This window comes from Haplochromis burtoni, unplaced genomic scaffold (assembly GCF_018398535.1).
Source record: "Haplochromis burtoni strain Fernald_Lab_line unplaced genomic scaffold, NCSU_Asbu1 Contig_381, whole genome shotgun sequence".
In the NCBI taxonomy this organism is placed as follows: Eukaryota; Metazoa; Chordata; class Actinopteri; order Cichliformes; family Cichlidae; genus Haplochromis; species Haplochromis burtoni.
Genome location: NW_024582742.1, coordinates 355,503 through 379,662, shown reverse-complemented (window position 1 = coordinate 379,662; position 24,160 = coordinate 355,503). Strand labels below are relative to the sequence as shown.

Here is a 24,160-nt window from a genome sequence, read left to right as displayed (position 1 = left end):
TGGGATCCACATGGCATGACTGTGTCTGAGCTTATAAAGCCAATGGTGCACTGAATCGCTGGAAAACGTTTAGTATTTATTCATTTCTACGTTTAGCCTTTCAGTTCTGGATGTGCGTGCACATCTCCACCTTTTTGCCGTGTGTTGGTGTGCTCGGCCCCTGCTGCTTCTTCAGCTCCTCGAGCTGTGCCGTCAGAGACGTCACCTTGGCCTTGTTCTGCAGACGCAGTTTGGACAGTTTGGCTTCACAGGCCTCCTTCTCAGCCTGAAAACACAAAGAAGAACTTTAACTCCAGTTTAGTGCTTCGTTACGTCATCAGACCAGATGGTTTAACTGTAATATTTTAGGACACGTTAATAAAAAGTGAACTTTGGCAGCTTTAGATGTGTGTGTGTGTGTGTGTGTGTGTGTGTGTGTGTGTGTGTGTGTGTGTGTGTGTGTGTGTGTGTGGAAGCACAGCAAAGGTTTACAATGCAGGAAATGCTTGCACTCTCCTGTAGCGCGGTTGCTAAATCAAACACATTCCTGTCTTTACTGTGGATTGAAAGGCTTGACTGTTTAATATTTAACACAGTTGATGTTTCTCACTGAAAGATCCAAGTCAGAGAGCAGCTTTAAAAACAGTTTTGACCAATTGTGCCTGCCTCAATATTCCATTTCCCAATCTATGTGATGACTCATAGGATTGAATAATTTAAGCACAGTCCTCATAAATCAAGGAACACCATGCAGAGTCCTGCACACTGGAAAAACTTACTCATAGACTTAATCTTTGAAAAATGTATCCATCTGTGCACCCACATCCCCTTTTTTTGCTTGATTTTCTATCAAAAACTGAACAATGTTTACATTTTTAGCTATATCTGCACGCTACTCAAGAACGCACTGACAGCCCAGCTGAGGCCACCATTTATAAATAGCACGTGTCAGTCTCTATTTAAAACTAACAATTGTACCTTTAGAGGTGGAATTTGCAAACATTCATTCAGAATTTGCTTCTAATCTGATTCTAATACAGTTACAGTTGAGTGTTTGGACAATGGCAAATTTGCCTCTGTGTGCACAGGGGATTTTTAATCAAACAACCAAGATGAAACTCAAGATTTTCAGCTTCAACTCGAGGTGTTTAACCAAAGTCTTGTATCAACAGTTTAGGATTTACAGACATCTGTTCCCTCATCATTCCACGAGAAAGTAAGTAGATAAAAGATATGAAATTGAGTGAACTGAGCACTAAGGTTGAACTTGTATTGTAAAGATTCAATAAGAGAAAGCAAAAACTAAATCGATAAACTGGTACATTCAGCCAATCCATCAAAGCCCAGACATGTCCACTAGCCTATCCAGAGGAACACAGACTTTTTCAGGCTGGCTGAGAATCTCTCCACTGTGTACGGGGTTGACCTGAGGGCCTCCTCCAAGTAGAACATGTACAAAACACCTCACCCAGAAAGCATCAGGTCAGATGCCCAAACCACCTCTCAATATAGAGGAATAGCAGCTCTACGCTTCACACTTACCTTGCAGCAGCAGATCTGAGCAGGCACCTGTCTGCCCAGCCTTCTTCAGAATGATGTCAAAGTTCTGCTGGAGGTGGGAATTAAACTTCATGTGGACCCAGGCCACTGCAACATGCTCCCAGCTAGGGCTGGGCCATATCATACCGTTCACAGTAATACCGGTATAACGTTGGGCAACGATAAGAAAATGAAATACCGCGATAGAATATGGGTAAAACGCACATGCACCATGCCTTTGTTTACACATGGCGGAAAGAGCATGGCGGCGACGGAGAATGAGAAGGGTGAAAGTGGAACTGGTTTAGCTTTCGTCCGTCAGATACACAACAAAGCACTATTTTTGGTAGCGCATGCTAGCGGGCCGTCGTTATTACCGTGTTGTTTGGAAAATACGGCGCACTTAAAATCAATCCTTTGATTTTTCTGAAAGTCGACAGAGCCCCTTATAATCCCGTGTGCCTTATGTATGAACTCTGGTTGTGTTTGCTGACCTCGAAACGGTTTTATGTACACGGCGACTTTGCTAAGCTGCGAAGCCGCACCGCTCGATGGATTGTCGGAGCATTACGGCTATCGTAGGCGGAGCCTCGCGGAGTGATACGTACTGCACCTCAACATGATGTTACCGTATTGTGTGTGTATAACCTCTTTTTAAGTTTTGTGGATATTATACATGGTTATGCTGAGGATATGTCGGCCAGTTTCCACTGGAAATGCCTTTTGGTTAAACTGTCAGCGAGGAATTTGCACTGTTAAATTTTTATATAACTTTAATGCACATAAAAACAGCTGCTTGTTTAAGTGAAAATACACTGATTTTTTTTTGCACTAATAAAGTTGTGGAGTTGTAAAGTATTTTGTCTAGTGTCAATTATATCGTTTTCAAATGTATATCGTGATAAATATTTTTGGTCATATCGCCCTGCTCTACTCCCAGTACACCCTCACTATGTGTTTGGGTGTGTCTAGCCTTTTCAGCACCTTCTGCCAAATCACCCCCAGGTGGTGAACAGGCGACAGTTCAGCTCCTCTCTTCACCCAACTGTCTAACAGTGTAATTCGGTGCATAAGCAGAAAGAACAGTCAGGATCCGTTCTCTGACCTGAATACGTAAGGAAATGACTCTCTCGTCCGAAAGACTGTTTCTAAGCCATGTGCTGGGGAGACCCCAACTATATCTAGCTGGTATTGCTAAACCTCACGCACAAGTTCAAGGGGGTTAGGCTATATTCATCCAGGCACCACAGACTGAGGCCTGCCTAACAGGTTGGGAACCCAGTAACTCGGTCTTGGGCAGAGTGAATCCAACTATTAAAAGCAATCCTTGCATTAAAAATTTTATAAGATTGTCCAATTACTTTTAAACCTGTGAAATGGAGGATGTATGTATCTGTGTATCTGTGTATAAAAATAACTAAATAGCTATAATTGCTACAGTAATGCAATACTTCTGTTAAACCCTTGAATAAAGCTGAAAGTTTGCACTCCAATCATATATTGATGGTTTAATTTAAATTCCACTCTGATGACGTTAGGCAAAATTTCAAGAAATATATAATTATCAAAATACTAATGGACCTGACTGTATGATAACAAAAGCTAGCACATGATTTTCATGGTTTAATCAGAGAAATATGATCCCAGTTTGGCACAACTGGACAACACTGTCCTACCAGATGCGCAGCTCTTTATTGGACTAATATTGTAGAAGAAATTGTCCCCACCTTCAGCTGGTCATCTTTGGAGCAAAGAGCCGCATCTTTTTCACGAATCATCTCCTTCAGCTGAGTGACAAGCTGCTCAGTCTGGGTCAGCCTCTCTGCCATTTCTTCCACAGGAATCTCTCCGCCACCAGCATGGCTGGGTGGAGAGCCCGAGCCCTGAGAAGAGACGGACGAGGTGGTGAGTCAGTGAAAGGAACACTGATAATGTTGCAGTGAGTGCCCTCATGTTTATTTGCAACACAAAATGCTGCTTTGTTTAGAAACTGTGTAGAGTATGCAGAGACTGAACATATATATTAGAATGATAATGCAGTAATAGTACTGTAATATTATAATAGAGTGCAGAAAATGAACAATATGATTTACAAATTGACACTGATTACATCAGTTAGTCAGAACTAATCCGAATGTCAACATATGAGCTATAAAGCAAAGAGGATCCGGATGTGAGGAGCTTTAAGCTTTAACAGTGACTCCGCGCCCTCACAGGCAGCCAAGTCAAAGCCAGCAGTCCCACTGCATAGCTTACACCAGGTTTCCTTTCAGCTAATTTAATGCCTTTTATATAATAATGACACCACGTGAGATGACATGAAATGATTCATCACAGTGTGAAAAATGCTGTCAGGTACATAGAAAGGTTACTCTGTAGCATTTGTAGCAGCTGTGGTTTTGAAAAGGTGATGGAGGCAAAATCTGGAAACAGTCCAGTGTTCCAGTGTGCCAAAGTCTAGCACTTTAAGGGCTTAATGCTTGTGTAATCTTTCAGAATATAGTTTGTTATCGGTGATAATCAGTGATTACTGAGCCTTCGAGGAATGGGAAACGAGCACATGTGTACTTACTCCAGAGCCGGGCTCTCCCTCTTCACCAGAAAACCATTTAAGCATGGTTACTCTTGGACCTGAAACATCAACACAAAAAGTAAATATTCACAGAGTAACAATGTGTCCTCTTTCAGTTCTCTTCAGTGTGTTACAAGAAGAAAATCTGCATGTATTATTCATCACATCTTACGGCACACACCTCTACATCCCATCCCATCTTTTTTCACTGCTATGGTGAATATTCATATTCAACAATTTGCTCAGTGTAAGTACAAATACTCCCAAGAGGCAGTTTTGTTTTGGTTTTTTATCTTGGTTCTGTATAACGGCAATGAACAGATATTTGTACCATGGTCACCTCGGGCACACCGCTCTGATGGTGAGCCTAAAAGCCCCACCCACCTGCTGTTCAAACTTCTGTTTACAAAGAGTAGAAGAAGAAGGGGTGAACGGGAAGGAGCAGTATATCTTGTTTCAGATAGGATAAAATGAGGGCCTGCATTAAGGCTCAGCAGAAGCTAAATGATGCTTAGATGGAACTGTGAATCATCCAAAGCAATATGCTGGGCTAATTATCTCATTTCTTTCATATCAGCAAGGATTTTGGCATCCAACAACTCTCAAAACAAAACAGTCTAATGAGGATAAAACCATTTCTTTGCATTCACTCGTCACCTCTCTTACAGTGGTGCACTTTTGCCTCTTCAGACTCACTTTTGTTTAGTTCAGGATGAGCCAGGGTGACTCAAAGTCAGCCTTTGTTCAGGAAGGACTACGTGGAAGAAGTACAAGTCATAAGATTTCACTAAGTAAACCTTTAGAAGAACTATTAAAGCCTTGTGGTGATGCAAGTGAGTCAGCTGCTGCCTAGGGTGTGGAGATGGTTGCCCTTATGAAACGGGCTTTATGTCAGAAACGCTATTTAATCTGAGCCTAAAGTTCTCTAAAAAAATGTTTATAATTGACAACAAAAGCCTATAATAATGTAAATGAATTAGAAGGTCAGCGGTCACAGCATTACAGGCAACACAAGACTGTGCTCGCAATGTCCGCTCTTAAAATATTTACTAGCACTCTAGAATATCAGATTGACTGAGGAGTGCAGGAAGGTTTTCAGGTCACCTGAGCTAACAGGATAAAGCTATGCCAAGTCAGACAAGGGGCTGTTTGGATGGTGACCAAGGATAGATTTAAATATAACTGTAAAGACTTTCTAACTTTCTAAAAGGCCATCAGCTGATTTGGAGCAACAAAAGGCATGTCCTTCCTTAAACCCAGACCGACAGGTGTTGATCTTCCACTCAAACCACTGCAAGACTAAATGTAGGCTTAAACTGACCACGACTCGAGGCCCTGTGCTTCACATAGGGCACCAACAGGGTGCATGATCAGCCAAATTCATTCAGCTCGCTGAACCGTCCAACCCACGTGACGCAAGGTGGAAATATCAGGTCAAACTGGTTTTCCGATTCATGCCACAGTGTAGCTTTTCATGAATTTCAGGACTTTTTTAGGTTTCTGCGAATTATGCCTACAAACACAAGTTTCAAGCAACAATGAGCCACAAGCAAGAAGAACAACTGAAGTCTGCATGAAGTCTATAACGCAGAATCATTCCCGATCAGACTGGGAATGTGTGGTATTTTATGCTTAAATCCTCCTAGTGTGCCTAATATATGGAAATTAGGAGCACGGTTTAAGCTACTGCAGGCAAACATTGTTGAAACACAAGCTCGCGTTTATATGGTGATTATACACACACTAAATTCGTAATAGAGTCGCCATGTTATAGGAGGAAAAATAAGAAATGTAGCGTCTCTAACGTTTGCTCGACATTAGCCGATCTTGAGTTAGCAGCCGGGATCAGCAATTCTTACAACTGACCGTCCCGTACCACAAGTCATCCGACCTCATAACGCTTCGCACTTCGTTCAGCAGCAGGTCTTTAGGGGCTGCCCCGTGCACGTCGGTCGGGTTTTTTTTTAAATGACCAGTTATAGCTAACGCTAATCCAACCAGCTAACTTAATCTTGTCAGCTATGCAGCTACATGCTAACATAGTTAGCTCTGAATTTCATCTTGGCCGCACGAGAAATTCGCTATGTCATGCGTCTTATACCCGGTAAAACATTACTTTCAACAGCTCACCGGGTTCACAAAGTCATGAAGAATCCACTTCAAAGATCGCCACGTTAAACAAATCCTGCAATATTACATTTTTATTCTTCTTGACGACTAAAGTGAAACGGGACAGATTGCTCACGTTTGTCAATAGACAATTGGGATGACAATGCGCATGCGCATTTCTGTTATCTTTGCGGGAGTCCGGAGGGTACCCATCTGTGTATAATTATTAACGAGTTACACATTGCATATAAAAATAATGTATTTGTCCACAATAAAGGAGTTAAGTCTTCCATTAGCTAAACATTTAAATTTAAACACTGGAATAGGCATGCTGTACTCTCCAATCCTCATCAAAGAGAAACCAGCGACCAAGAGAATAATCGTCATACCATTTCCGCTTTCGTTTAAACGGCCCTTTGCTGAACCCTAATTTTGTTGGCAAACAGTGTGTCACCACAATAGTTTTATCAAGCACCACTTTCAATCTGATATTTCTTTTTTTCTCCTTTTTTAAACGATAAAAACTAAAACGACTCTTTGCTTTCTCTAAGTATTTCAACAGATTTTTTTCTGTATTTCAAGAAATCAAAACAACAAAATTCAAATTGTCATCACCTTGCCTTTCTCCCCCCCAACCACTCAACCTTGGTATTCACGTAGTTTGGAGAAAAAGCAAGAGAGGTAAGGTTAGGGTGGTTTGGATATGTGCAGAGGAGTAATAGTGGACATACTGGACAAAGGATGGCGCAACTAGTTAAGAAGAAATAAGGAAGACCAAAGAGAAGATTCATGGATATAGCAAAGAAGGACATGCAGAGGTTTGGTATGACAAAAGAGGAGGGACAGGATATGTTGGCAGGATATCCACTATGGCAACCCTTAAAGGGAGCGTGTTGTTAATAATCGTTTTTTGGTTTTTTGCGACTAACAGTAAGAACAATACGTTTACATTACATATAAACATACATATAATGTAGGCAGTATGCTGTAACGTATCCAATGCTACATACAACTGGCTATTTTAAAAATGACCACAGAGGTGTGCAACCTTTTTAATCTGCTTAACTCTGCATTTATCAGTAAAACTCTTTTGGCTATTAACCATTGGTTACAAATTGAGTACAAACACACACATTTACTTATTCAAAAGTGGTAAGTGCAAGGCGCCAAACTCCATCTTTATTTTATGTTTTATTTAAACTCTTGAGAGAAGTTGTTCACGTCTTTTGGCAGCTGCATGTTCCACACTTTTAACCAGCTGGTTGCTGCCCATGTCTGTCCCTGCTATTAGCTGAAATCAAGCATCTAATGCAGCAAAAAACACAGCGCTGTGAGTTTAGACATGCTAAACACTAGTGAGACACAAGGAACAACCCTCAGGGCTGAAAAATATGGCCAAAGTAAAATGACAAAAATTGAGACTGCCTCCAAATCCACATAGACTTCCATGTTAATGCCCAGTTTTACAACACAAATAAAGAGTATAGCTAACAGCTTACTTTTTAAAGCCATATGCAAAAGTTACACGCTTTTAATTATATCACACAAGGAAATAAAGTTGATGTCAACCTTAGAATTGGCTTAAAATTTATAGATATTACATGCTAAATGTGCTTGAAATGCCATTTATACCAAATTCCATGAGATCACGTTGGGCTTGTCTGGTCCTCTGCAACTGTAAACTTTAAAATTATTTAGAATTGGATGATTTATCACTATAATTACAAGTGTCTGCCATGAACATATCATAGATACCTAAATTATGCACTTTTGGAATGCAGGTTCGTCAAATCTGCAGCATGAAACCTGCTCATGAAATAAAGTAAACTTGACCAATTAGTTATTTGACATACAGTGAAGGAAATCTCAGTGTTCCAAGTTCCCTGGATTTGAGAAATCAGGTTTAATGAACTTGAGAGTTTTTTGGAATTAACTGTTAGACCTTCAGTGCATTCATAGCTTCATGTCTTTTGTACAGACAGACATCTACCACCTGAACTCCTGCACATTGAGAAAACACAATAACAAGACACTACAATTCACTTATGAAAACAGAAATGTTGTCAAGTTTAAATGAAAGTTAGTAAAGCTTTCATCTCTGATATTAAAGAAGAAAATGTTTAAATATCAAAAATTACAGGGAGTTTTGTTTGACTTTCACAGCTTTAAAAGACGTAACTGGGCTTCAGCTTAGATGTGTACAAACTGCTGACCCGAGTGAGTAACTAGTACAGTATGAAAAACGAAGAAAATGCAACATGATGTAAAAAAATATATAAATATATATATATTTTTTATTAATAAAATAATTGCACATTTCATATAAATGATCTTTCAAGTTCACCAGGAAATCTTTTGATGTCCAAACAGGAAGTGAAACACTACAGAAATATCTGTGCTGATGAACTTAACTCTATATATGTTGAAACCACATATATTTTTGAGTATTCTCCTGAAATCAGATGATAGTTTGATGGCACCAAGTGCAAAATAATCTCCTGTCCTGTCCTAAGTCATCCCACATGTACGGTATGTAGTGTAATTTGTACATAAAGTGACAAATCCACAGATAATTATAGCAGTTTTAGTATCTCTCAGCTCCTTGTTTTGGTTTGTTTTTTACCGTATTGCCTGGTTTCATCAGAAAGTTTCTTTTAGTCTCTCTTGCTGAATGATAAAATGGCAGAAATACAACTTGCTGTGAACAAAATATGTTTTATTTTGCTGTAAAAGGGCAAAAGAAGTTGTTGTAATAAGTTTAAATGGATACATTATTACATGTGACAAAGATTCCAAGTGCAACAAAGAAACAAAAGTCATGCTCACATTCAGTGTTGCGCTGCCTCCTTTGGCACACTCCTGCATGACATAATACAGTGTTATTGTTATCTGTTATTGTCTTTTCTTTAATAATGTTCTTAGACTTTCTGGCAGCACTCTTAGGTGGGAAAAGTTGCATCTGAACAAACTAGAAGACTTCCAGAATGTCCTTTACATATATGACACTGAAGTGGACAAGTTTAACCATAACATACCTCACCGAAGAAGAAACAGCACAGCAGAAACAGTCTATACCAACTGTTAAGCACACAGTGGTGGAGGGTGATGATTTGGGCTTGGATCACTTGCAGTCATGGAAAACTCTGTGTTCCAAAGTGTTCTAGTGTCAAATGTGAGGCCATCTATCCAAGAGCTAAAGCTTGGCTAAAACTGGGTCATACAACAGAACACGGATCCAAGCACACCAGCACATAAAGGCTAAAAAGAAGGTGTCAAAGTTTTGACTCAGCACAGTTAAAATTCAGACCTCAGTCTGAGTGAACTGCTGTGCAGAAATTATTTACTTGCAAAACTCAATCAACACTATTGTAAAGAAGTGTTGGTCAAAATCCCTCAACAGAGAATGGATAGATTGATAAATTCACACAGTGAATAATTCCTTGAAGTTATTGCTGTGAAAAGAAGACCCGCCTGTGCCTCAATTTTATTTTGCAACCTAGACATCCACATTACTCACACTCTCACTCACACTCTCACATAACACATACATATAGGGCCTTGGGGGTGGGCACGTTTTACAGCATCCAGAGGATGGTCGGTGTATTCCAACCCACCTCTGGCGCTGGTGCCCTACCCTCAATTTTAAATGCATATAGACACTGAGGGTTTTCGGGAGGAGCCGTGCTGCTCTCTGATAGGAAGCAGGAACCATGCTCTCCTGTGTTTTAAATGCACTTTAGAACAGCACACAGCAACACTACATATGAGCGGGCGGGAAAAAAAAGAAAAGAAGACCCGCAGGCTAACAATGACTCCATAACTCTACAGAGTCCTATCAGAAATGTCTTTTTCACATGACTGTAAGTATCGTTCATTACATTACTCTGATGATTGAACACTACCAACAGAAGAGGTTCATAATGTCCAAATCAAGAGTATACAGCCTCATCATAATAACTTATTATATATAAATATGCTTAAATAAGGTGTGCTTCAGTTTTTTGTTGACAGTGTAAATTAACTCTGTCTCTCTGTATTAATATATTTATAGATATGATCCTGTATGGGTAACCATTATGGATCTAAGAATATAATAATAACACATGAATATGAATTTACATCAGCTGCATTTAACAAGACGTTTTGTGAGTTTCGATTTCTTTAGCTGGACAAATGTTGCTTGATATCCTGAAACAGTGTGTGATTAACTAAAGTCATTGCACACGTTTCTTTTCTTTTTGTTCTATTTTTTCTCTTCTTTTTCTTTTCACCTGTTTTTGGATATTGTCCAGTGAAATGACATGGAGTCTGCCTGAAGCTAAGTGCTATTTTTTTCCAGTTTTGACATTTTGAAAAATAAGTCTGATAAGAAGCTTGGACCACAGACACAAAGCAATGCCTGTTGGACTGTTGGACCAACCACCCCCGCTGAACTGCAGCTATGAAACAGTTCACTGTGCTCCAGCTCCAAGTTGCAGGGAGATGAACGTGGAGACAAAGGCAAACTTTTAAACCTCAGGTATGTAGATAGCACCACTCTGTCGGCCTCCAAATACATCATGTAGCTGATTCCAGTCTGCCGCAGTTCTGAATGACCCAGCCGGTGGCGTTGACATCAAGCTTCAGTAGGTCCATGACCCATTCATCCTTCTGAGCTCCCTCCATGAACTCCAACAAGGTTATCTCACCTGTTGGGCACAAAAACACGATCCACACTGTTGACTTTATACCACGGCTTCTATGATGTTTGGGGAAAAGTCACATTTTTGCAGTGTTACACCATTACAGGCAATTGTACATTAAATAATCAAAATGTAACTGAGTTGCAGCTTTAATTCAAGGGGTCTTATTTTATTTAGTTTTTTGCATTAAATGTTTAAGAATTACAGCTTTTTCTAGAAACAGTGCCCCAGTTTAAAGGCTCAAAATGAATGGGACAATTGACCGACAACCACTTTCATGGCCAGGTAAGGTCTGCCTCCTTGCTATTTAATGACAAATGAAGCAGACATGATATCTGAAGTTGAATCAAAAAGTAAAATCTGTATTTTATTTGAATTTATAAGAATGAGTGCACAGCTCAGGAATAAAAACTGAAAGAGGGCAAGGAGAGTGCACGATGGCAGAATTATTTCTAGTTAAGAAGAACAACTTCACAACAACTGCTGAAATAAAATGTTCTTACATAAAAACAGATTTTAGTTACTAAAAACAAGCTTATTAAGGCTGGATCCACGTCAGACTCTGTTACTGTCTGAGTCACCACCACAGATCCATCAGCGAGCCATGTTCTCTCGTTGCTAATGTTCAGTGTCTGTCACCTACAGTTTGTCCTGTCAGGTTAGAGCTGAATACTCAGATTTCAATATCTAATATAAATTATGGCAGTATAAAGAAATGTACATATTTTTTAATCAGATCTTTATTCTGTCTATGACAGTGACAGAGTGAACAAAGCTCATTTAAAAATCCTTTCTTTATATGGCCCACAATGATGCATTCATATTACACAGTCCACTGCATGAAGATTGAAGCTCTGCTCTTTTTGCCACAGTGAATCCAAGTATCAGAGCTCCAGTGATGACGATATACTCAGAGATGATTAAAGAGGCTCTCAGAAGAAGCTCCAAGACTTCATCACCTCAGAGTTTATGATTAGATTCATATTTTACCTGCTTCCTCCTTAGAAGAGACAACTGGAACATCTAAATACTTAAAACTAAAAGTGGGTAGTTAACGATAAACTCGTATTAGGTTGTGGTGATTTACTATTTTGGATGCATTGAAATGAAAACAGAACATATATGAAGTCAGTGTAGGAACAAACTACAGTGAGATGAGACCATGACACATGTTACGTCTCATGTCTAAGATATTCAGAACAATCACAGCATATTCACAACATAGTGCAGTGGTTTACACTCACCATCATTATTCTGGTCAACCAGCTGGAAGATTCGGTCACAGATTTGGGATGGAGTCATGCTTATGTGAGTCTTGTGGAGTTTGATTTTGTAAAGAATCTGCATGAGACACATGAAATGATGATCAAGCACACTCACATTCAATTTAGATCTAATCTCCTAAATATACAGTGTGTTGTCCTCCAATATGCTGACAGGAAAGTTTATTCTGATCTGACAGGGTCGACTCTGCCAAAGTTTTGTTTCTTTGTGATTTGCTAAATATGATGCATAGCTGAAAAAAGATCCAGGTGCAGACAGCACACACACACATACACACAACAGACACACACACACACACACCACATACACACACACACACACACACACACACACACACACCAAAAAAAGGCTAGCTGTATACACACTTGGTCTGTTTGCTCACAGATAAGATTGTTTTAACATCAGTTAACAAACTAATGACTTAGAATTACTAAGATTTGTTATTTCAAGAAGAAAACAATAAAAAGTGTTTAAAGTTTTCTTTTACCATAAATGACCAGCATTTATGTCTCCAAATTTAGAAGCTTCAAGTAAATTACAACAGCAGCCTCCCAGAATGGCCTCATTATGTGTTCATCTAATGTCCCGTGAGGCTGCATTACATGACCCCTGGGCCTAATCTGGTGCACAGGAGTAGTACTTTAAGCTGTCTTGAAAAGATCTGTGTTATGAAACCAGGTAACTTCTCACAGTTAAGACAGATTACACACAGATGATCCTCCTTTTCTACAAATCTTCACTCTTAACATACTGTTCAAAATGAAAAGAAAAGCCGTGCAGGAAAACTTTGAATCACACAGTTTATCTTACCCTGACAAGCCGTTTCACCTCCGTCCTGTCCAGCCTGCCGTTTCCATCACTGTCATACATCTTGAAGGACCACTTGAGCCGATCTTCAAGATTACCTCGTAAGATCAAGTGAAGTGCTGCCACATACTCGAGGAAATCCAGTGTGTTATCCTGTTTAAAAATAACAAAAAGGTACATTTACAGTGAAGTTGTACATTTATTTTTACAAAGACAAATTGTTCCGTCTTTTTACCTTGTTTGTGTCGAACGAGTTGAATATTGTTTCTATGAAAAGGGACTCCTCTACAGAGCTGCTTGGAACTCCAAAGATCTTCTTGAACTCATGCAGGTGCAGGGCACCGCTCGGACACTCCTTCATGAAAATGACACACAGCTCATGAATCCTTGCCAAGTCCATCTCCTCATTGTGACTTTCTTCTTGTCCCATGGCCTCTGCCAGCTTGAAGGAAAAAACCCCAAGTGTGTTTGTATGGAAGTTCTGCAGAAATGACTGCAAGGCGTCTGCTTGCACAGTCAAACTGAAGAGCTTTGGACTGCTGCTTAGCCTCGCTCTCACTAACCTGACAGGGCGTGGCAGGTTAGTGACACGTTAATCTTTTAATTTGCTAATCTCTTGACTTTTAATCAGCAACATCTTGTTATAACACGTCTGAAAGTTTGGCATTGCATGTCATCAATGTGCCAACAGCAGTGAATACTGTGGTGTCTACTTAATGGTAACTTAGGCGGTTAATTAAACCAGCTCTCTTTGATATTAGCAGCCTGTCTGTCATTAGATATGTGCTGCAGCAGAAAGAAACATGGCACTCAAAGAACTGTAAATAGAAATTCTGTAACAGCAGGGAGATAACTCATGGTGAAGGGGTGGGGTTAAATAAGTGTCACTTCTTCCCACTCCTTTTCCATATGTAACTGAATCAGAACAGGTGAAGCAATGTTCGAATGCCCATCCATCCATCCATCCATCCATCCATCCATCCATCCATCCATCCATCCATCCATCCATCCATCCATCTTCTAAGTGACCACTTCTCTGGGGCCGGGTCGCGGGGGCAGCAGCCTACGCAGAGAAGCCCAGACCTCCCTCTCCCCAGCCACTTTGTCCAGCTTGTCCAGGGGGAACACCAAGGCGTTCCTAGGCCAGCCAAGAGATATAATCTTTCAAGCATGTCCTGTGCCTCCTCCTGGTGGGACATGCCTGGAATAGCTCACCCAGGAGGCATCCTTATCACATGCCCTAACCACCTCAACTGGCTCCTTTTGATGTGGAGGAGCAGCGGCTCTACTCTGAGCCCCTCCTGGATTGCTGAACTCCTCACCCTATCCCTATCTCTTACCTTACCTTATTGTGGTGGAGGGTTTTGTGTGTCCCAGGGATCCCAGGGGCTATGTTGTCCGGGGGCTTTTGCCCCTTGGTAGGTTCTCCCATGGCAAAGACATTGCTCATGACAAAGAGGAATTCAGAAGACCCCTATGAGTGAAAGGCTAAGGGAACAGTTCACCCTGCCTGGGATATGGTTACCGGAGCGCCAGCCTGGAGCCAGGCCCAGGGAGGGTGCCCGAGGGCAACAGTCTGGTGGCCGGGCCTTAGTCCATGGGGCCCGACTGGGCGGAGCCCAAAAAAGGTACATGGGCCCATCCTCCTGTAGGCCCACCACCCGCAGGAGGCGCCATAGGGGTCAGGTGCATTGTGTGTGGAGCGGAGGCCCTGGAGGACTGATTCCCGGCTACCGAGGCTAGCAATTGGGAAATGTTGAAATGTATTAACTTTATTTTATATTGCATTGTTTTCTTCTTTTCGTTGCTAAATGAACTTCTGTATATTGTTCACACAATCGAAATAAATTAAAAACAAACAAGTGAATTGTTTTCTGTGGCGATGCTGATCATCTAGGCAACTGGAATTCAAAAATAATGTGCTTAAGGCATCCTGAAGCCAGAACGTGCCAGAAAGGTATGTGACATGTCATCCGTTTTTGTAATGTTACATGAAGGCTGTTACCTTGACTGTGACATCTACATGTACATCTATGTCCCCGCTGCACATTATAAATAATACGTTTAAGGCACTTTCAATGATTTCACATATCCAGTTTCCCTGATACGTCATGTCTCAAGTCCAGCTGATGCTATAAGACCAATAGATGATGGGTTTCTTTGCGGTGGTTGTGGCAGGAGGTCACCTACTAATAACAATGATGATGGTTCGATCGCTGGCTGCTCCAGTCTGTATGCCACAGTATCCAGAGGTGAGTCGAGTATCCAAAAATTGTACTCAAGTAAGAGTAGCATTACATTAAAATATTAGTCTTCAAAAAAGTTACTCAAATAAGAGTAAAAAAGTACTTGGTGAAAAGACTAATCAAGTAGTGAGTAAAAGGTTATAATGTCCTCTGACAGTATCCTTGGGCAAGATACTGAACACCGACCTGCTGCTGATGTGTTTGTCAGAGTGTGAATGTCAGTTAGAAAGCTTAGAAAAAAGTGTTTGCATGACTGTGTGTGAATGAGACATGTTGTATAGAGGACACTGAAGTAGAGCAGCGTTATATAAGAACGAGTCCATTTACCATTTCTAGAAATAGTGTTGTTTGCTCCTCACTCCACCAACACAATAATGTGACAATAATGTCCTTTTGACCACTCAAACAAAAGTTACTGTTCTCTTCTCACGGCTACATCTCAGCAAGACTTACTTCTTGAAGGGCTTTGACGCTACCATGTAGTCAAACGGACTAAAGATGGTGGAACATGATGAGGCTACCCTGAAATATTTATGAAAAGATGACCTCTTTTTTCTCACTTCTACACATTTATGTTAATTTATTATTTACAACCAATGCGTGTTTAATACAAAAAAACTGGATATCTCAACTCACAGGCCAGTGCCAAGGCTTACCTGACATTGTGGAAAAATACAAACTACAGTCACAGACCTCTCAGTTCAGTTTTGATTTCCCAGAGGAGTGCTCGTCTACACAGACTAAAAGCTTTCGCTCTCTACTGACAAAATAAACATGCCTGAAAAAAACATATAAGAACATGTAATCATAACTGGATTATTACATATGCCAGTGTTCTTCTGGGACTGGCTAATATGTGCTTTAAAGCAGTTTGAGTGCTCCAGTAGAATAAAAAAGCACTGCGTAAAAATTAGTCCAATCCATTTATTATGAAGACATTTACATTAACTTTCAACATTCAGTTAAACCTTCAGCAAGCTGTGATAATTATTCTGCTGTCATAAATTCTCTTTATAAACATTTTTTACTTGCATGTATGAACAGCATAGATAGATCTAGATCTGGTCATAAAAACATATCAAAAAAATGCCATAAATAGTTTTTAATTCTCAAACATTTTATGAAATAAACTCAAATACCAGGTCTCCTCAGCACACTTGCAAATGTTTTTTGATGAGTGGCAGTTAGGCTGTTCAACATCTTGAAGAACTTTTCTTCTTGTCAGCCTCTTCGGTCTCTTCGTGTGATCTCTCACTGCCTCTATGAAGCTGAGAACAGATTGGTTCGCCACTGGTAGGATGCTCGGGTTCGTTGCCATGGGCCACAGGTTTAGTGGCAAAATGTTTGCGACCCATGTGTAGCAGGGATTAGTTATCGGCTGTTAGACACTTAAGCCTAACATGTCTTATTTCACAAATCTTAACATGGATTCAGTTGTTCTTCTTCACATTAATCTACACAAAGTCCTCAGCAAAGACAAATCTGTGGATTTATTAGCAGTAGGCTGTTAAATGTTAAATAGGGTCCTTTAAATTCAGTGCAAGTTTGCTTGATTTTGTTTTGATAGTTTACAGATCTAAGGTTCCACTGTTTCCTTTCTCCATTTACAGCAGAGTTACAGAGGCTCCATATGACCCTGAGACTGCCAAGCTCAGAGGATGCTCCTCATCCTCTACATTAGGAACCACAGAGATGTTCCAAACATTCACACATGTCTGCTGGTGGGTTTAGACGACGCCAAACTGAGCCAGGTCGCTCAGCTCCATGTCACCAAAGGCCTCCCAGGGACAGACCACTGCAGAGTCTGCAAGGTAAGAAAAATAAAAGCCAAGCATAAGATTTAAACATAAAACAGCTTCATAATAAACATAATAATCACACTCACCTCCAGGCTCCTCCATCCCTGGGACATCATTGTCAAAGCTATTGGAAAAGCAGATGGAAAGTATTCAAAGAAAGTACAAGAAACTGATGTATAAGTGGAATAATTACTCAACTCACCCCTTCTGTCCAGGTTTGGGAGCTTTGCTCTTAAACTGCCGAGATCCCTTCTGCTTGAACTTCGGAGGAGCAGGCTTGGAGCCCTCCGCTGGCTCGGCTGCTGTTGCATTCATCTTTAAAAAGTTCAAACACAAAAATAGTTTTATCTCTTTTTTTACGACTTCTGTATGCTAATAGTCTCTATTCCAAAACTAAAGTCAAAGGTCAGCTATGACACATGATCGTGAATCAGCATGCAGCACCCAGGGATCAAAACGTGCCATCAAGTAAAACCTGTTTCAATTTTCAAAGGTGAGACTGAGCACATTTAGCTCCTGATCAGGCCTCATCGCTCCCTCATACTTACGTAAATGGCACAATAAATACAGAGGATTGTTTTCCACCCTCACATCAGTCATTTAATTCACGAGGAACCTTCTGTACCTACTGGCAGTGACCAGCTTGGACGACAGAGCACTTTCCAGCCTAATGATATCTCCAAATCAAACACCATAGCAGGTCCCTCCACCGTTCAGTAAATCTGTGACTTGTATTATTCTTCAGTCACCGACACTGCTCCAGCCACAGCATGTCAGTATCAGCAATGCTGCTGCACTGCCTCCCTGAGGCAACGATGTGTAGAGTATAACTGGACTATCATTCACTGTTCTTTAAGTCGTTGCATGAAGTCTTGTTCTGAATTTTTAACACTTTCAAGAGTTATTTGACATCAACGTGAGGATTTATGAGTGTAATCTGAAGTTACATTTTAACACATCTAAAAGAATAAACGCCCACTCTTCTACACACAGTTAAACCAGGAAAAGCTTTCAAGATGTTAAAAAGTACTTTCACAGAAAGGTTTTTGCTACAGTGCGTGCTCATGTTTGCTGCCAGCTCTTACCCTGTTTCAGAAGAAGAAAGAAGTGCGGTCTCAGTCATGCAGCCACTCTCCTCACAGCATTTATATACTGGCTGTGGTCATAACAAAGCTGTAAATAGAGCTGCGATGGTTTTTTTGAAGGATAATCTCATAATCCTGAGCCGTGTGTACCTGTGCTGCAATGCCCACTGTCCATGCCAAAACCTTCTGTGGGTGTTCACTAAACAGGAAGCATTTCGGGTCATCATGAACTAAGGGCTCATCAGTTGTGTTTGTGGAAGGAGGACAAATCTGCACAGGATGCTGGATAAATAAACCCAAAGAACAACACATCTGTTTAAGGCATGGGGCCACAGGGCAAAACATTCACTCTTAATCAGTGTGCTGCTTATCATCATTAGACTGAAATGCTCAGAGAAAGCAAAAATGTGAGAATACACTGAGCTAACACCTGAAAACAAAATCAGGTTAGCCTCCATTCCCAGAGGGTCTGTGACGATCAATTATTCTGTTAATGAAGCGAGTCCGACTCTGTTCTGCAAACCTCATTGAAAACTGAAATCACACTAGGATGCATCATCATAACCCTAAATACTTGAACATTACGTAACACAAATGAGATATTTCAGAGCCGTTTAGCTCACTCGTTATTTTCAACCAAAAACCTCCAATTTCTTTTGTGTTGTTTGTTTTTTCAGAAGCCCATCGAGGGTCCTCAGGCAGCAGGGCCATGTGAGGACTGCAGGGACACTCGCAGCATATGGAGGGAGCTGGTAAGTGTTAAAGTGGATTACTCTTAATCCCCTGAACTAAATCCACATACTGTACACTTACACAACATGTTAACTAGCCAGCAACAAATACTTCATGATCAAAAAGAAATTAATTTACAAATTCAGTCAAATCTGAAATCAGCCAGAAATGCGAACCAGATCAATCCGCTGGTTAAGAGCTGAACACTAAACAAATGTAGTTTGTAGTTTTTTAATAAATACAAATGGATGCTGTGGTCAAATAATTTGCATAATAATTGAATTGATGGAGATGACTCTCGTTGCTTTGATTGATTTGTTTTGTTGTGATTTGGTGCTTTATAAATAATTTGAATAGAATTTTTAAAATTATCCACAGCAACAAAGCATTATTTGTTTCCTTTCTTTACATAATGAGCTTAAAAACAGGCCGGAGAAATAACACAACGCTATGATCCATGTAATGAGGTCTAATTAGGAAGTGAAGTAAAATAGCTGCATTTACAGGCCTGACAGCAGGTTGTTACACCAAAAGTCTGAGTAATCATTATACATGTTGATTATACATTATACTGTCACCAAGCTCTCAGCCATCAACTACATTCACCTCAGCAACAGGTAAATAAAGAGCAGAAGCTCCATTTTAATCCAGGAGGCTGAGAAAATAAACGTGTGTCAGTCAGTTTAAAGATTGTAGACAGAATAAAATGAATTTTTGAAGCTGGACTCTTACCTATTTTTACCTTTAGACTCGTGATATGAAGGATCATACCTACACTGCCAAATGTATTCACTCATCTGCCTTCACACGGATATGAACTTGACATTGCTTTCACAGTCTGCAGGGTTTAATATGATGTCTTTATGGACGTTGCCTCGTGCAGTCATGTCGGTACAGGAAGGGGCCATCCCCAAACTACTCCCACAAAGCTGGGAGCTGAAATTGTCCAAAATGTCTCAGTATGCAGAAGCATTGAGTTCCTTTCAGTAGAACCAAGGAACCGAGTCCTGAAAAACACCCGCACACCATAATCCCCCCTCCACCAACCTTTACACTCGGTCAGACTAGTACCGCTCTCCTGGAAACCTTCAAACTCCTCCAATGGACTGCCAGATAGAGACGCGTGATTCGTCACTCCAGAGAACACGCCTCCACTGCTCTACAGTCCAGTGGTGACATGCTCTGCACCACTGCATCCAACATTGAGTGAAATTCAGGTCAAATGGAAAATGAATTCATGAACTGAGCTGAGCTGGACTCTGAAACGATCATTCCACAGCGGACCGTGGATGGAAACGTATAAAAGCTGTAAGGAGAGTCTGTGTTCAGGAGGATACGAGTGGCAGGCTTTCCTGCTGACAGCAGAAACTGGGACCATTTCTTGAGAGGTTTTGTGGATGTTTATTGACAAGAGTTACAAGGAAAACTTTTCAGAGATTTGTTTGAATAAAACAAGGAGAATCTAGATCATTTTCATTTTGTACTGCATTTATACACATGGACGACTCAATATTATTCAAGTTTGAGTCCATAAAACACTGACGTTGAAAAGGGCCACAATGCAACACACTGTGCATGCTTGAGCCGACTTACACAAACACACAGGCCTCAGCTAAAGAACCAGCTATAAATTATAGTGTAAGTATAACAAACTCTCTTATTTTGGACGACTGTCTGTGGTATAATTCCACTGCAACAAGTATTAGTGCATTCAGTTCAAAAAGACTTGTGCCTCAGTAGTCAGCACTGCCTCACAGCAAAAGCATCCTGGGTTTAAGCAGCAGGGCTCCTCTGTGTGTGGTTTAGATGTTCTCCTCGTGCTTTCTCAGGTTTCTCCAGCCAATCCCATTTCTCCTGCCATCAAAAACACGCTACAGCAGGGCCGACTGTCGCAAAACAGCCCAAGACTTTCACTCCTAGTTAAATACAAAACTTACTGTAATACTCCACTTCATGTGCCAGAGTATGATTTTCAAGAGGAAACAATATCGATTCACTTCAATTTTATGAGAGAAGACAACCGCATCACATTATGACAATGACTTTACATCCCTGAACAGGTTAATGACATTTTTACTGCACGTTTACTGCATGTGTTCCACATTCATTTACATCAGGAGCAAAATGAGGAGCGTAAATGAGAAATGTTGAGTTCATGGGAAGTTCCAAAGAAGCCTGAACCCACAGTTTCACTTTCAGCTTTACATCAGCAAAACTGAGGGACGGTTCTGCCGCAGCCCTCATTACAAGCATTAACTAAAAGGAACATTTGAATTTAACCGCTCCGAGACTGGGAGCAGGTTCCACAGACACGAATGCTCTGCTCCCGTTCTACTTTTGACATTTCTAAGAAACACAAGTAAAGCAGTCTGAGAGCAACGTGCTCTACTGGCAAAGTATGGTACCATGAGACTTGAACATATGACACTTAGGCAAGGCAAGGCAAGTTTATTTGTATAGCACAATTCAACAACAAGGTGATTCAAAGTGCTTTACAGAGACATTAGAAACAAGAACAAATAAAAAGCATGACAAATAAAAAACAAAAGTCTTAATTCTGGAAAAACATGGCTTTGGATTTGCTCTGCCCTGTTTAACTTTGTGCTCTCTAGAAAGACTTTGGTTAATAAATGGTTATTAGATAATTGATTTTTAAGTCTCAAAATTCACGCTGATCTCATGTGATTATCCCCACCATGACTTCACTAATGTCCCACAATTTAGTGGCCAGTTCCTGATCTGTGGCTTTGTCCAAAAGAACCTGAGGCTGACAATCTGCAAAGCACTTTCCTTGCACATTGTCAACATCCGGGCTAGAAGCTACATAGACGGATGTCTGAGCTCCTTCTTCGGGGCTCCTAAACAAGCTTTGGGACAGCAGGTCAAAAAGCGGCCTAACAAACACAGCGATGTGAACGTGCCTTCCCAGATTAGTCCTCACTATGCCCGGAGTTACAGCATTCGCTGTCACTCCGCTGCCCTCCAGGCGACGGGCAAGCTCACAGGTGAACAAAAGGTTGGCTAGTTTGCTGCGACTGTAGGCAAAAGCTTTGTCATACGACTTCTCGCTGCTTAGGTCCTCGAAATTTATGTAACCGTGTTTATAGAGCTTGGAAGAGACCACCACTATGCGGCTAGGAGCTGATTGTTTCAGAAGGTCCAGCAACAAATGGGTGAGCAGGAAATGTCCCAGATGGTTGACTCCAAACTGCATCTCAAAGCCATCCTCTGTCCTGGTGTAAGGACACTGGTAGATACCGGCATTGTTGATCAGCACATCTAGCCGAGGTTCCTCCTGTTTAACAGCAAAGAGGAGAACAGATTATTTTGTACACGGTTTACTTTTACTACTAGAAACACACTAGATATAAAACAGGTCTGTGGTGCATGTCCACACTGCAGCATAAATGAGCTTCCTCCAAAGAGTGGGTGAGCTCATTCAGGACCAGCTCAGACGACAGCCGCTACATACTTAGAAAACCAGTGACTTATTCCCACACTGCAGAGCTGCTCCCAATTTTAGGATGCCGCCACCTGCCAAATATTTTTCCACCAGGAAGAAATATAAATATTGTTAATTAACTACAAGCATTCAGTGGTATGTAACCCAGTACTGTGGAGTCCAGCCAGTCGCGTGACACACTGTATGGATATTCAGCAATGCTAAAAGGTTTTCTCCATCTGAGTCTTTTCAGCGTGTCTCAGTTCAGTCCTTTGCATGTTTTGGACTCTTTCGCTTCCACAGCTGGTCCACTGTGTTCCATAAGATTTCTTTAATTCAACTTCTGTTGTGTTTTGTGGGTTTTTGCTGTTGAGTTTTCTTGAGTTGCAGTGGGTTTGACCTCTCAGGGCCACTGGCTGGTAGCCTCTTTCTGTTCCAGCATGAGTCTGCACCAGCGCCCAAGGTCTATAAAGGCATGACTGGTGTGGATGAACGTGACTGGTCCACACAGAACCTTGATAAAGCCTAAAGAAAGCCTTTTCCAGAAGAGTGGAAGCTGTTTGAGCTGCAAAGGGTAGAGCAGCTCCATATTAACGTCTTGGGATTTTATATGGAAAGTCAGAAAGGCTCGTTTATGTGTTATGTGTACATGGCCCAACACTTTTGTCCATTTAGTACATGTCAAATAAAACGCGGGTGGCGTGTAATCCCAGGTTTGGGGCTCTGGCGATGACACAAGTAACAAAAACAACTTTATCGCTACCTTGATTATGTCTTCACAGAATGCGCGTACAGATGTCAGTGAAGCGAGGTCGAGCTGTTTGACCACCAGCTGTGTACTTTCTGCACCGGTGCCTTGCTGGATGTCCCGAGCTGCCTCCTCAGCCTTGTCCAAGTCTCGGCAGGCCATTATTACACGACCCTGGAGCTTCACAATGCCGGCTGCTGTGGCCTTTCCTATCCCGCTGTTAGCACCGGTCACAATAACCGTCTTTCCCTTCATCATTCTGCGGATTTACGTTGGTACAGGACTCCAGAGTTCAACTAACCAACCAATGCATCCCCCAAACCAGCAGAAGCCTCAAACTAACAACATGACGGCTTCTTTTGGGGGGGGGGTTGCGGTTGGCAAACCAGCTAAAAGGTGCATCAGCACCACCTACTGGACCGGAGTGTGGCGTGCGCCTACAGGAAGGAAAGAAAAACAAGCATTTTAATTCTTTCTTTATTAAACCTGTCGTGCTCACAGATATCATCAGTTGTTCATAATCCTGTGACATTAGCTTTCTAAGAAAGGCTACGAAAGTAAAAGGAGTCTTAAGCTAATTTATCTAGTAACAAGGAAGGTCGCCGGTTCAATCCCCAGCTCTGTCTGTCCTGGTCGTTGTGTCCTTGGGCAAGACATTTCACCCCACCGCTTACTGGTGTTGGCCAGAGGGGCCGATGGTGCAATATGACTGCCTCGCTTCTCTCAGTCTGCCCCAGGGCAGCTGTGGCTGCAACTGTGGTTTGCCTCCACCAGCACCAGTGTGTGAATGAATAGTGGAATTGTAAAGCGCTTTGAGTGTCTAGAAAACCGCTATATAAATACAATCCAATATTATTATTATTATTATTATTATTATTATTATTATTGTAAAGTTCCTATTAATGCCTTCTTTCCTGATCACAGGCCCAACACTACATGTTGGACAGCCGTTTGTTTGTGTGCTTTTTCTGAGATGAAAGATGTTATTTCTTGTATTTGTGCGTTCCATCACAAACATGCTTTTGAATATTGTATAGATCCCTTCTTGTGTTGTTGACGTCCCTTCTTCTGCCACATTTGTTGGATCTGGCTGCTTATAATTCTTTGAACGTGAGCGTTGCAAACTTCCTCCTTTG

The 24,160-nt window shown here is 41.2% G+C and overlaps 4 protein-coding genes across 8 annotated transcripts in view; all 4 read right to left on the bottom strand.

Moving 5' to 3' along the window:
* The window catches only part of si:ch211-220f16.2 (golgin subfamily B member 1), a 40,182-nt gene extending 33,811 nt beyond the window's left edge, over positions 1-6,371 (bottom strand). For all 5 annotated transcript variants that reach the window (XM_042212607.1, XM_042212605.1, XM_042212606.1 and 2 more), the window contains exons 1-4: positions 6,221-6,371; positions 4,091-4,149; positions 3,246-3,401; positions 131-265 (exon numbers count right to left, since the gene is read on the bottom strand). In XM_042212607.1, coding sequence (XP_042068541.1) covers positions 131-265; positions 3,246-3,401; positions 4,091-4,135 — 336 coding nt within the window. In that variant the 5' untranslated portion in view covers positions 4,136-4,149; positions 6,221-6,371. The remainder of the gene's footprint in view (positions 1-130; positions 266-3,245; positions 3,402-4,090; positions 4,150-6,220) is intronic.
* Positions 6,372-9,753: 3,382 nt separating this feature from the next.
* On the bottom strand, positions 9,754-13,488 carry guca1g (guanylate cyclase activator 1g). The gene is made up of 4 exons (XM_005944100.2): positions 13,208-13,488; positions 12,976-13,125; positions 12,126-12,222; positions 9,754-10,887 (listed from the first exon to the last, which is right to left on the bottom strand). Exons 1-4 carry the CDS (start codon positions 13,400-13,402, stop codon positions 10,757-10,759), a joined length of 573 nt encoding a protein of 190 aa, XP_005944162.1. The 5' UTR covers positions 13,403-13,488; the 3' UTR covers positions 9,754-10,756.
* Positions 13,489-16,128: 2,640 nt separating this feature from the next.
* Positions 16,129-18,236, bottom strand: LOC102300172 (retinal cone rhodopsin-sensitive cGMP 3',5'-cyclic phosphodiesterase subunit gamma). The gene is made up of 4 exons (XM_005944099.2): positions 18,103-18,236; positions 17,220-17,332; positions 17,104-17,141; positions 16,129-17,022 (listed from the first exon to the last, which is right to left on the bottom strand). The coding sequence occupies exons 2-4, from the start codon at positions 17,330-17,332 to the stop codon at positions 16,946-16,948; spliced, it is 228 nt and encodes a 75-aa protein (XP_005944161.1). The 5' UTR covers positions 18,103-18,236; the 3' UTR covers positions 16,129-16,945.
* A 3,142-nt stretch (positions 18,237-21,378) lies between these two features.
* rdh14a (retinol dehydrogenase 14a) lies at positions 21,379-23,406 on the bottom strand. The gene is made up of 2 exons (XM_005944094.3): positions 23,040-23,406; positions 21,379-22,129 (listed from the first exon to the last, which is right to left on the bottom strand). The coding sequence occupies exons 1-2, from the start codon at positions 23,280-23,282 to the stop codon at positions 21,512-21,514; spliced, it is 861 nt and encodes a 286-aa protein (XP_005944156.1). The 5' UTR covers positions 23,283-23,406; the 3' UTR covers positions 21,379-21,511.
* Between the last annotated feature and the right edge of the window lie 754 nt (positions 23,407-24,160).

What these genes read in the sequence shown, in the direction of transcription:
- guca1g (XM_005944100.2), bottom strand. Translation starts at nt 13,402, where the DNA reads ATGGGACAAGAAGAAAGTCACAATGAGGAGATGGACTTGGCAAGGATT. An exon ending in ACTCGTTCGACACAAACAAG is followed by an intron (nt 13,126 to 13,207) that starts GTAAAAAGACGG and finishes ATTTTTAAACAG; the next exon opens with GATAACACACTGGATTTCCT. An exon ending in GGTTGACCAGAATAATGATG is followed by an intron (nt 10,888 to 12,125) that starts GTGAGTGTAAAC and finishes TGTGCCCAACAG; the next exon opens with GTGAGATAACCTTGTTGGAG.
- LOC102300172 (XM_005944099.2), bottom strand. Translation starts at nt 17,332, where the DNA reads ATGAATGCAACAGCAGCCGAGCCAGCGGAGGGCTCCAAGCCTGCTCCT. An exon ending in CCCAAACCTGGACAGAAGGG is followed by an intron (nt 17,142 to 17,219) that starts GTGAGTTGAGTA and finishes CTTTTCCAATAG; the next exon opens with CTTTGACAATGATGTCCCAG. An exon ending in AGGGATGGAGGAGCCTGGAG is followed by an intron (nt 17,023 to 17,103) that starts GTGAGTGTGATT and finishes CTTACCTTGCAG; the next exon opens with ACTCTGCAGTGGTCTGTCCC.
- rdh14a (XM_005944094.3), bottom strand. Translation starts at nt 23,282, where the DNA reads ATGATGAAGGGAAAGACGGTTATTGTGACCGGTGCTAACAGCGGGATA. An exon ending in TCTGTGAAGACATAATCAAG is followed by an intron (nt 22,130 to 23,039) that starts GTAGCGATAAAG and finishes GCTGTTAAACAG; the next exon opens with GAGGAACCTCGGCTAGATGT.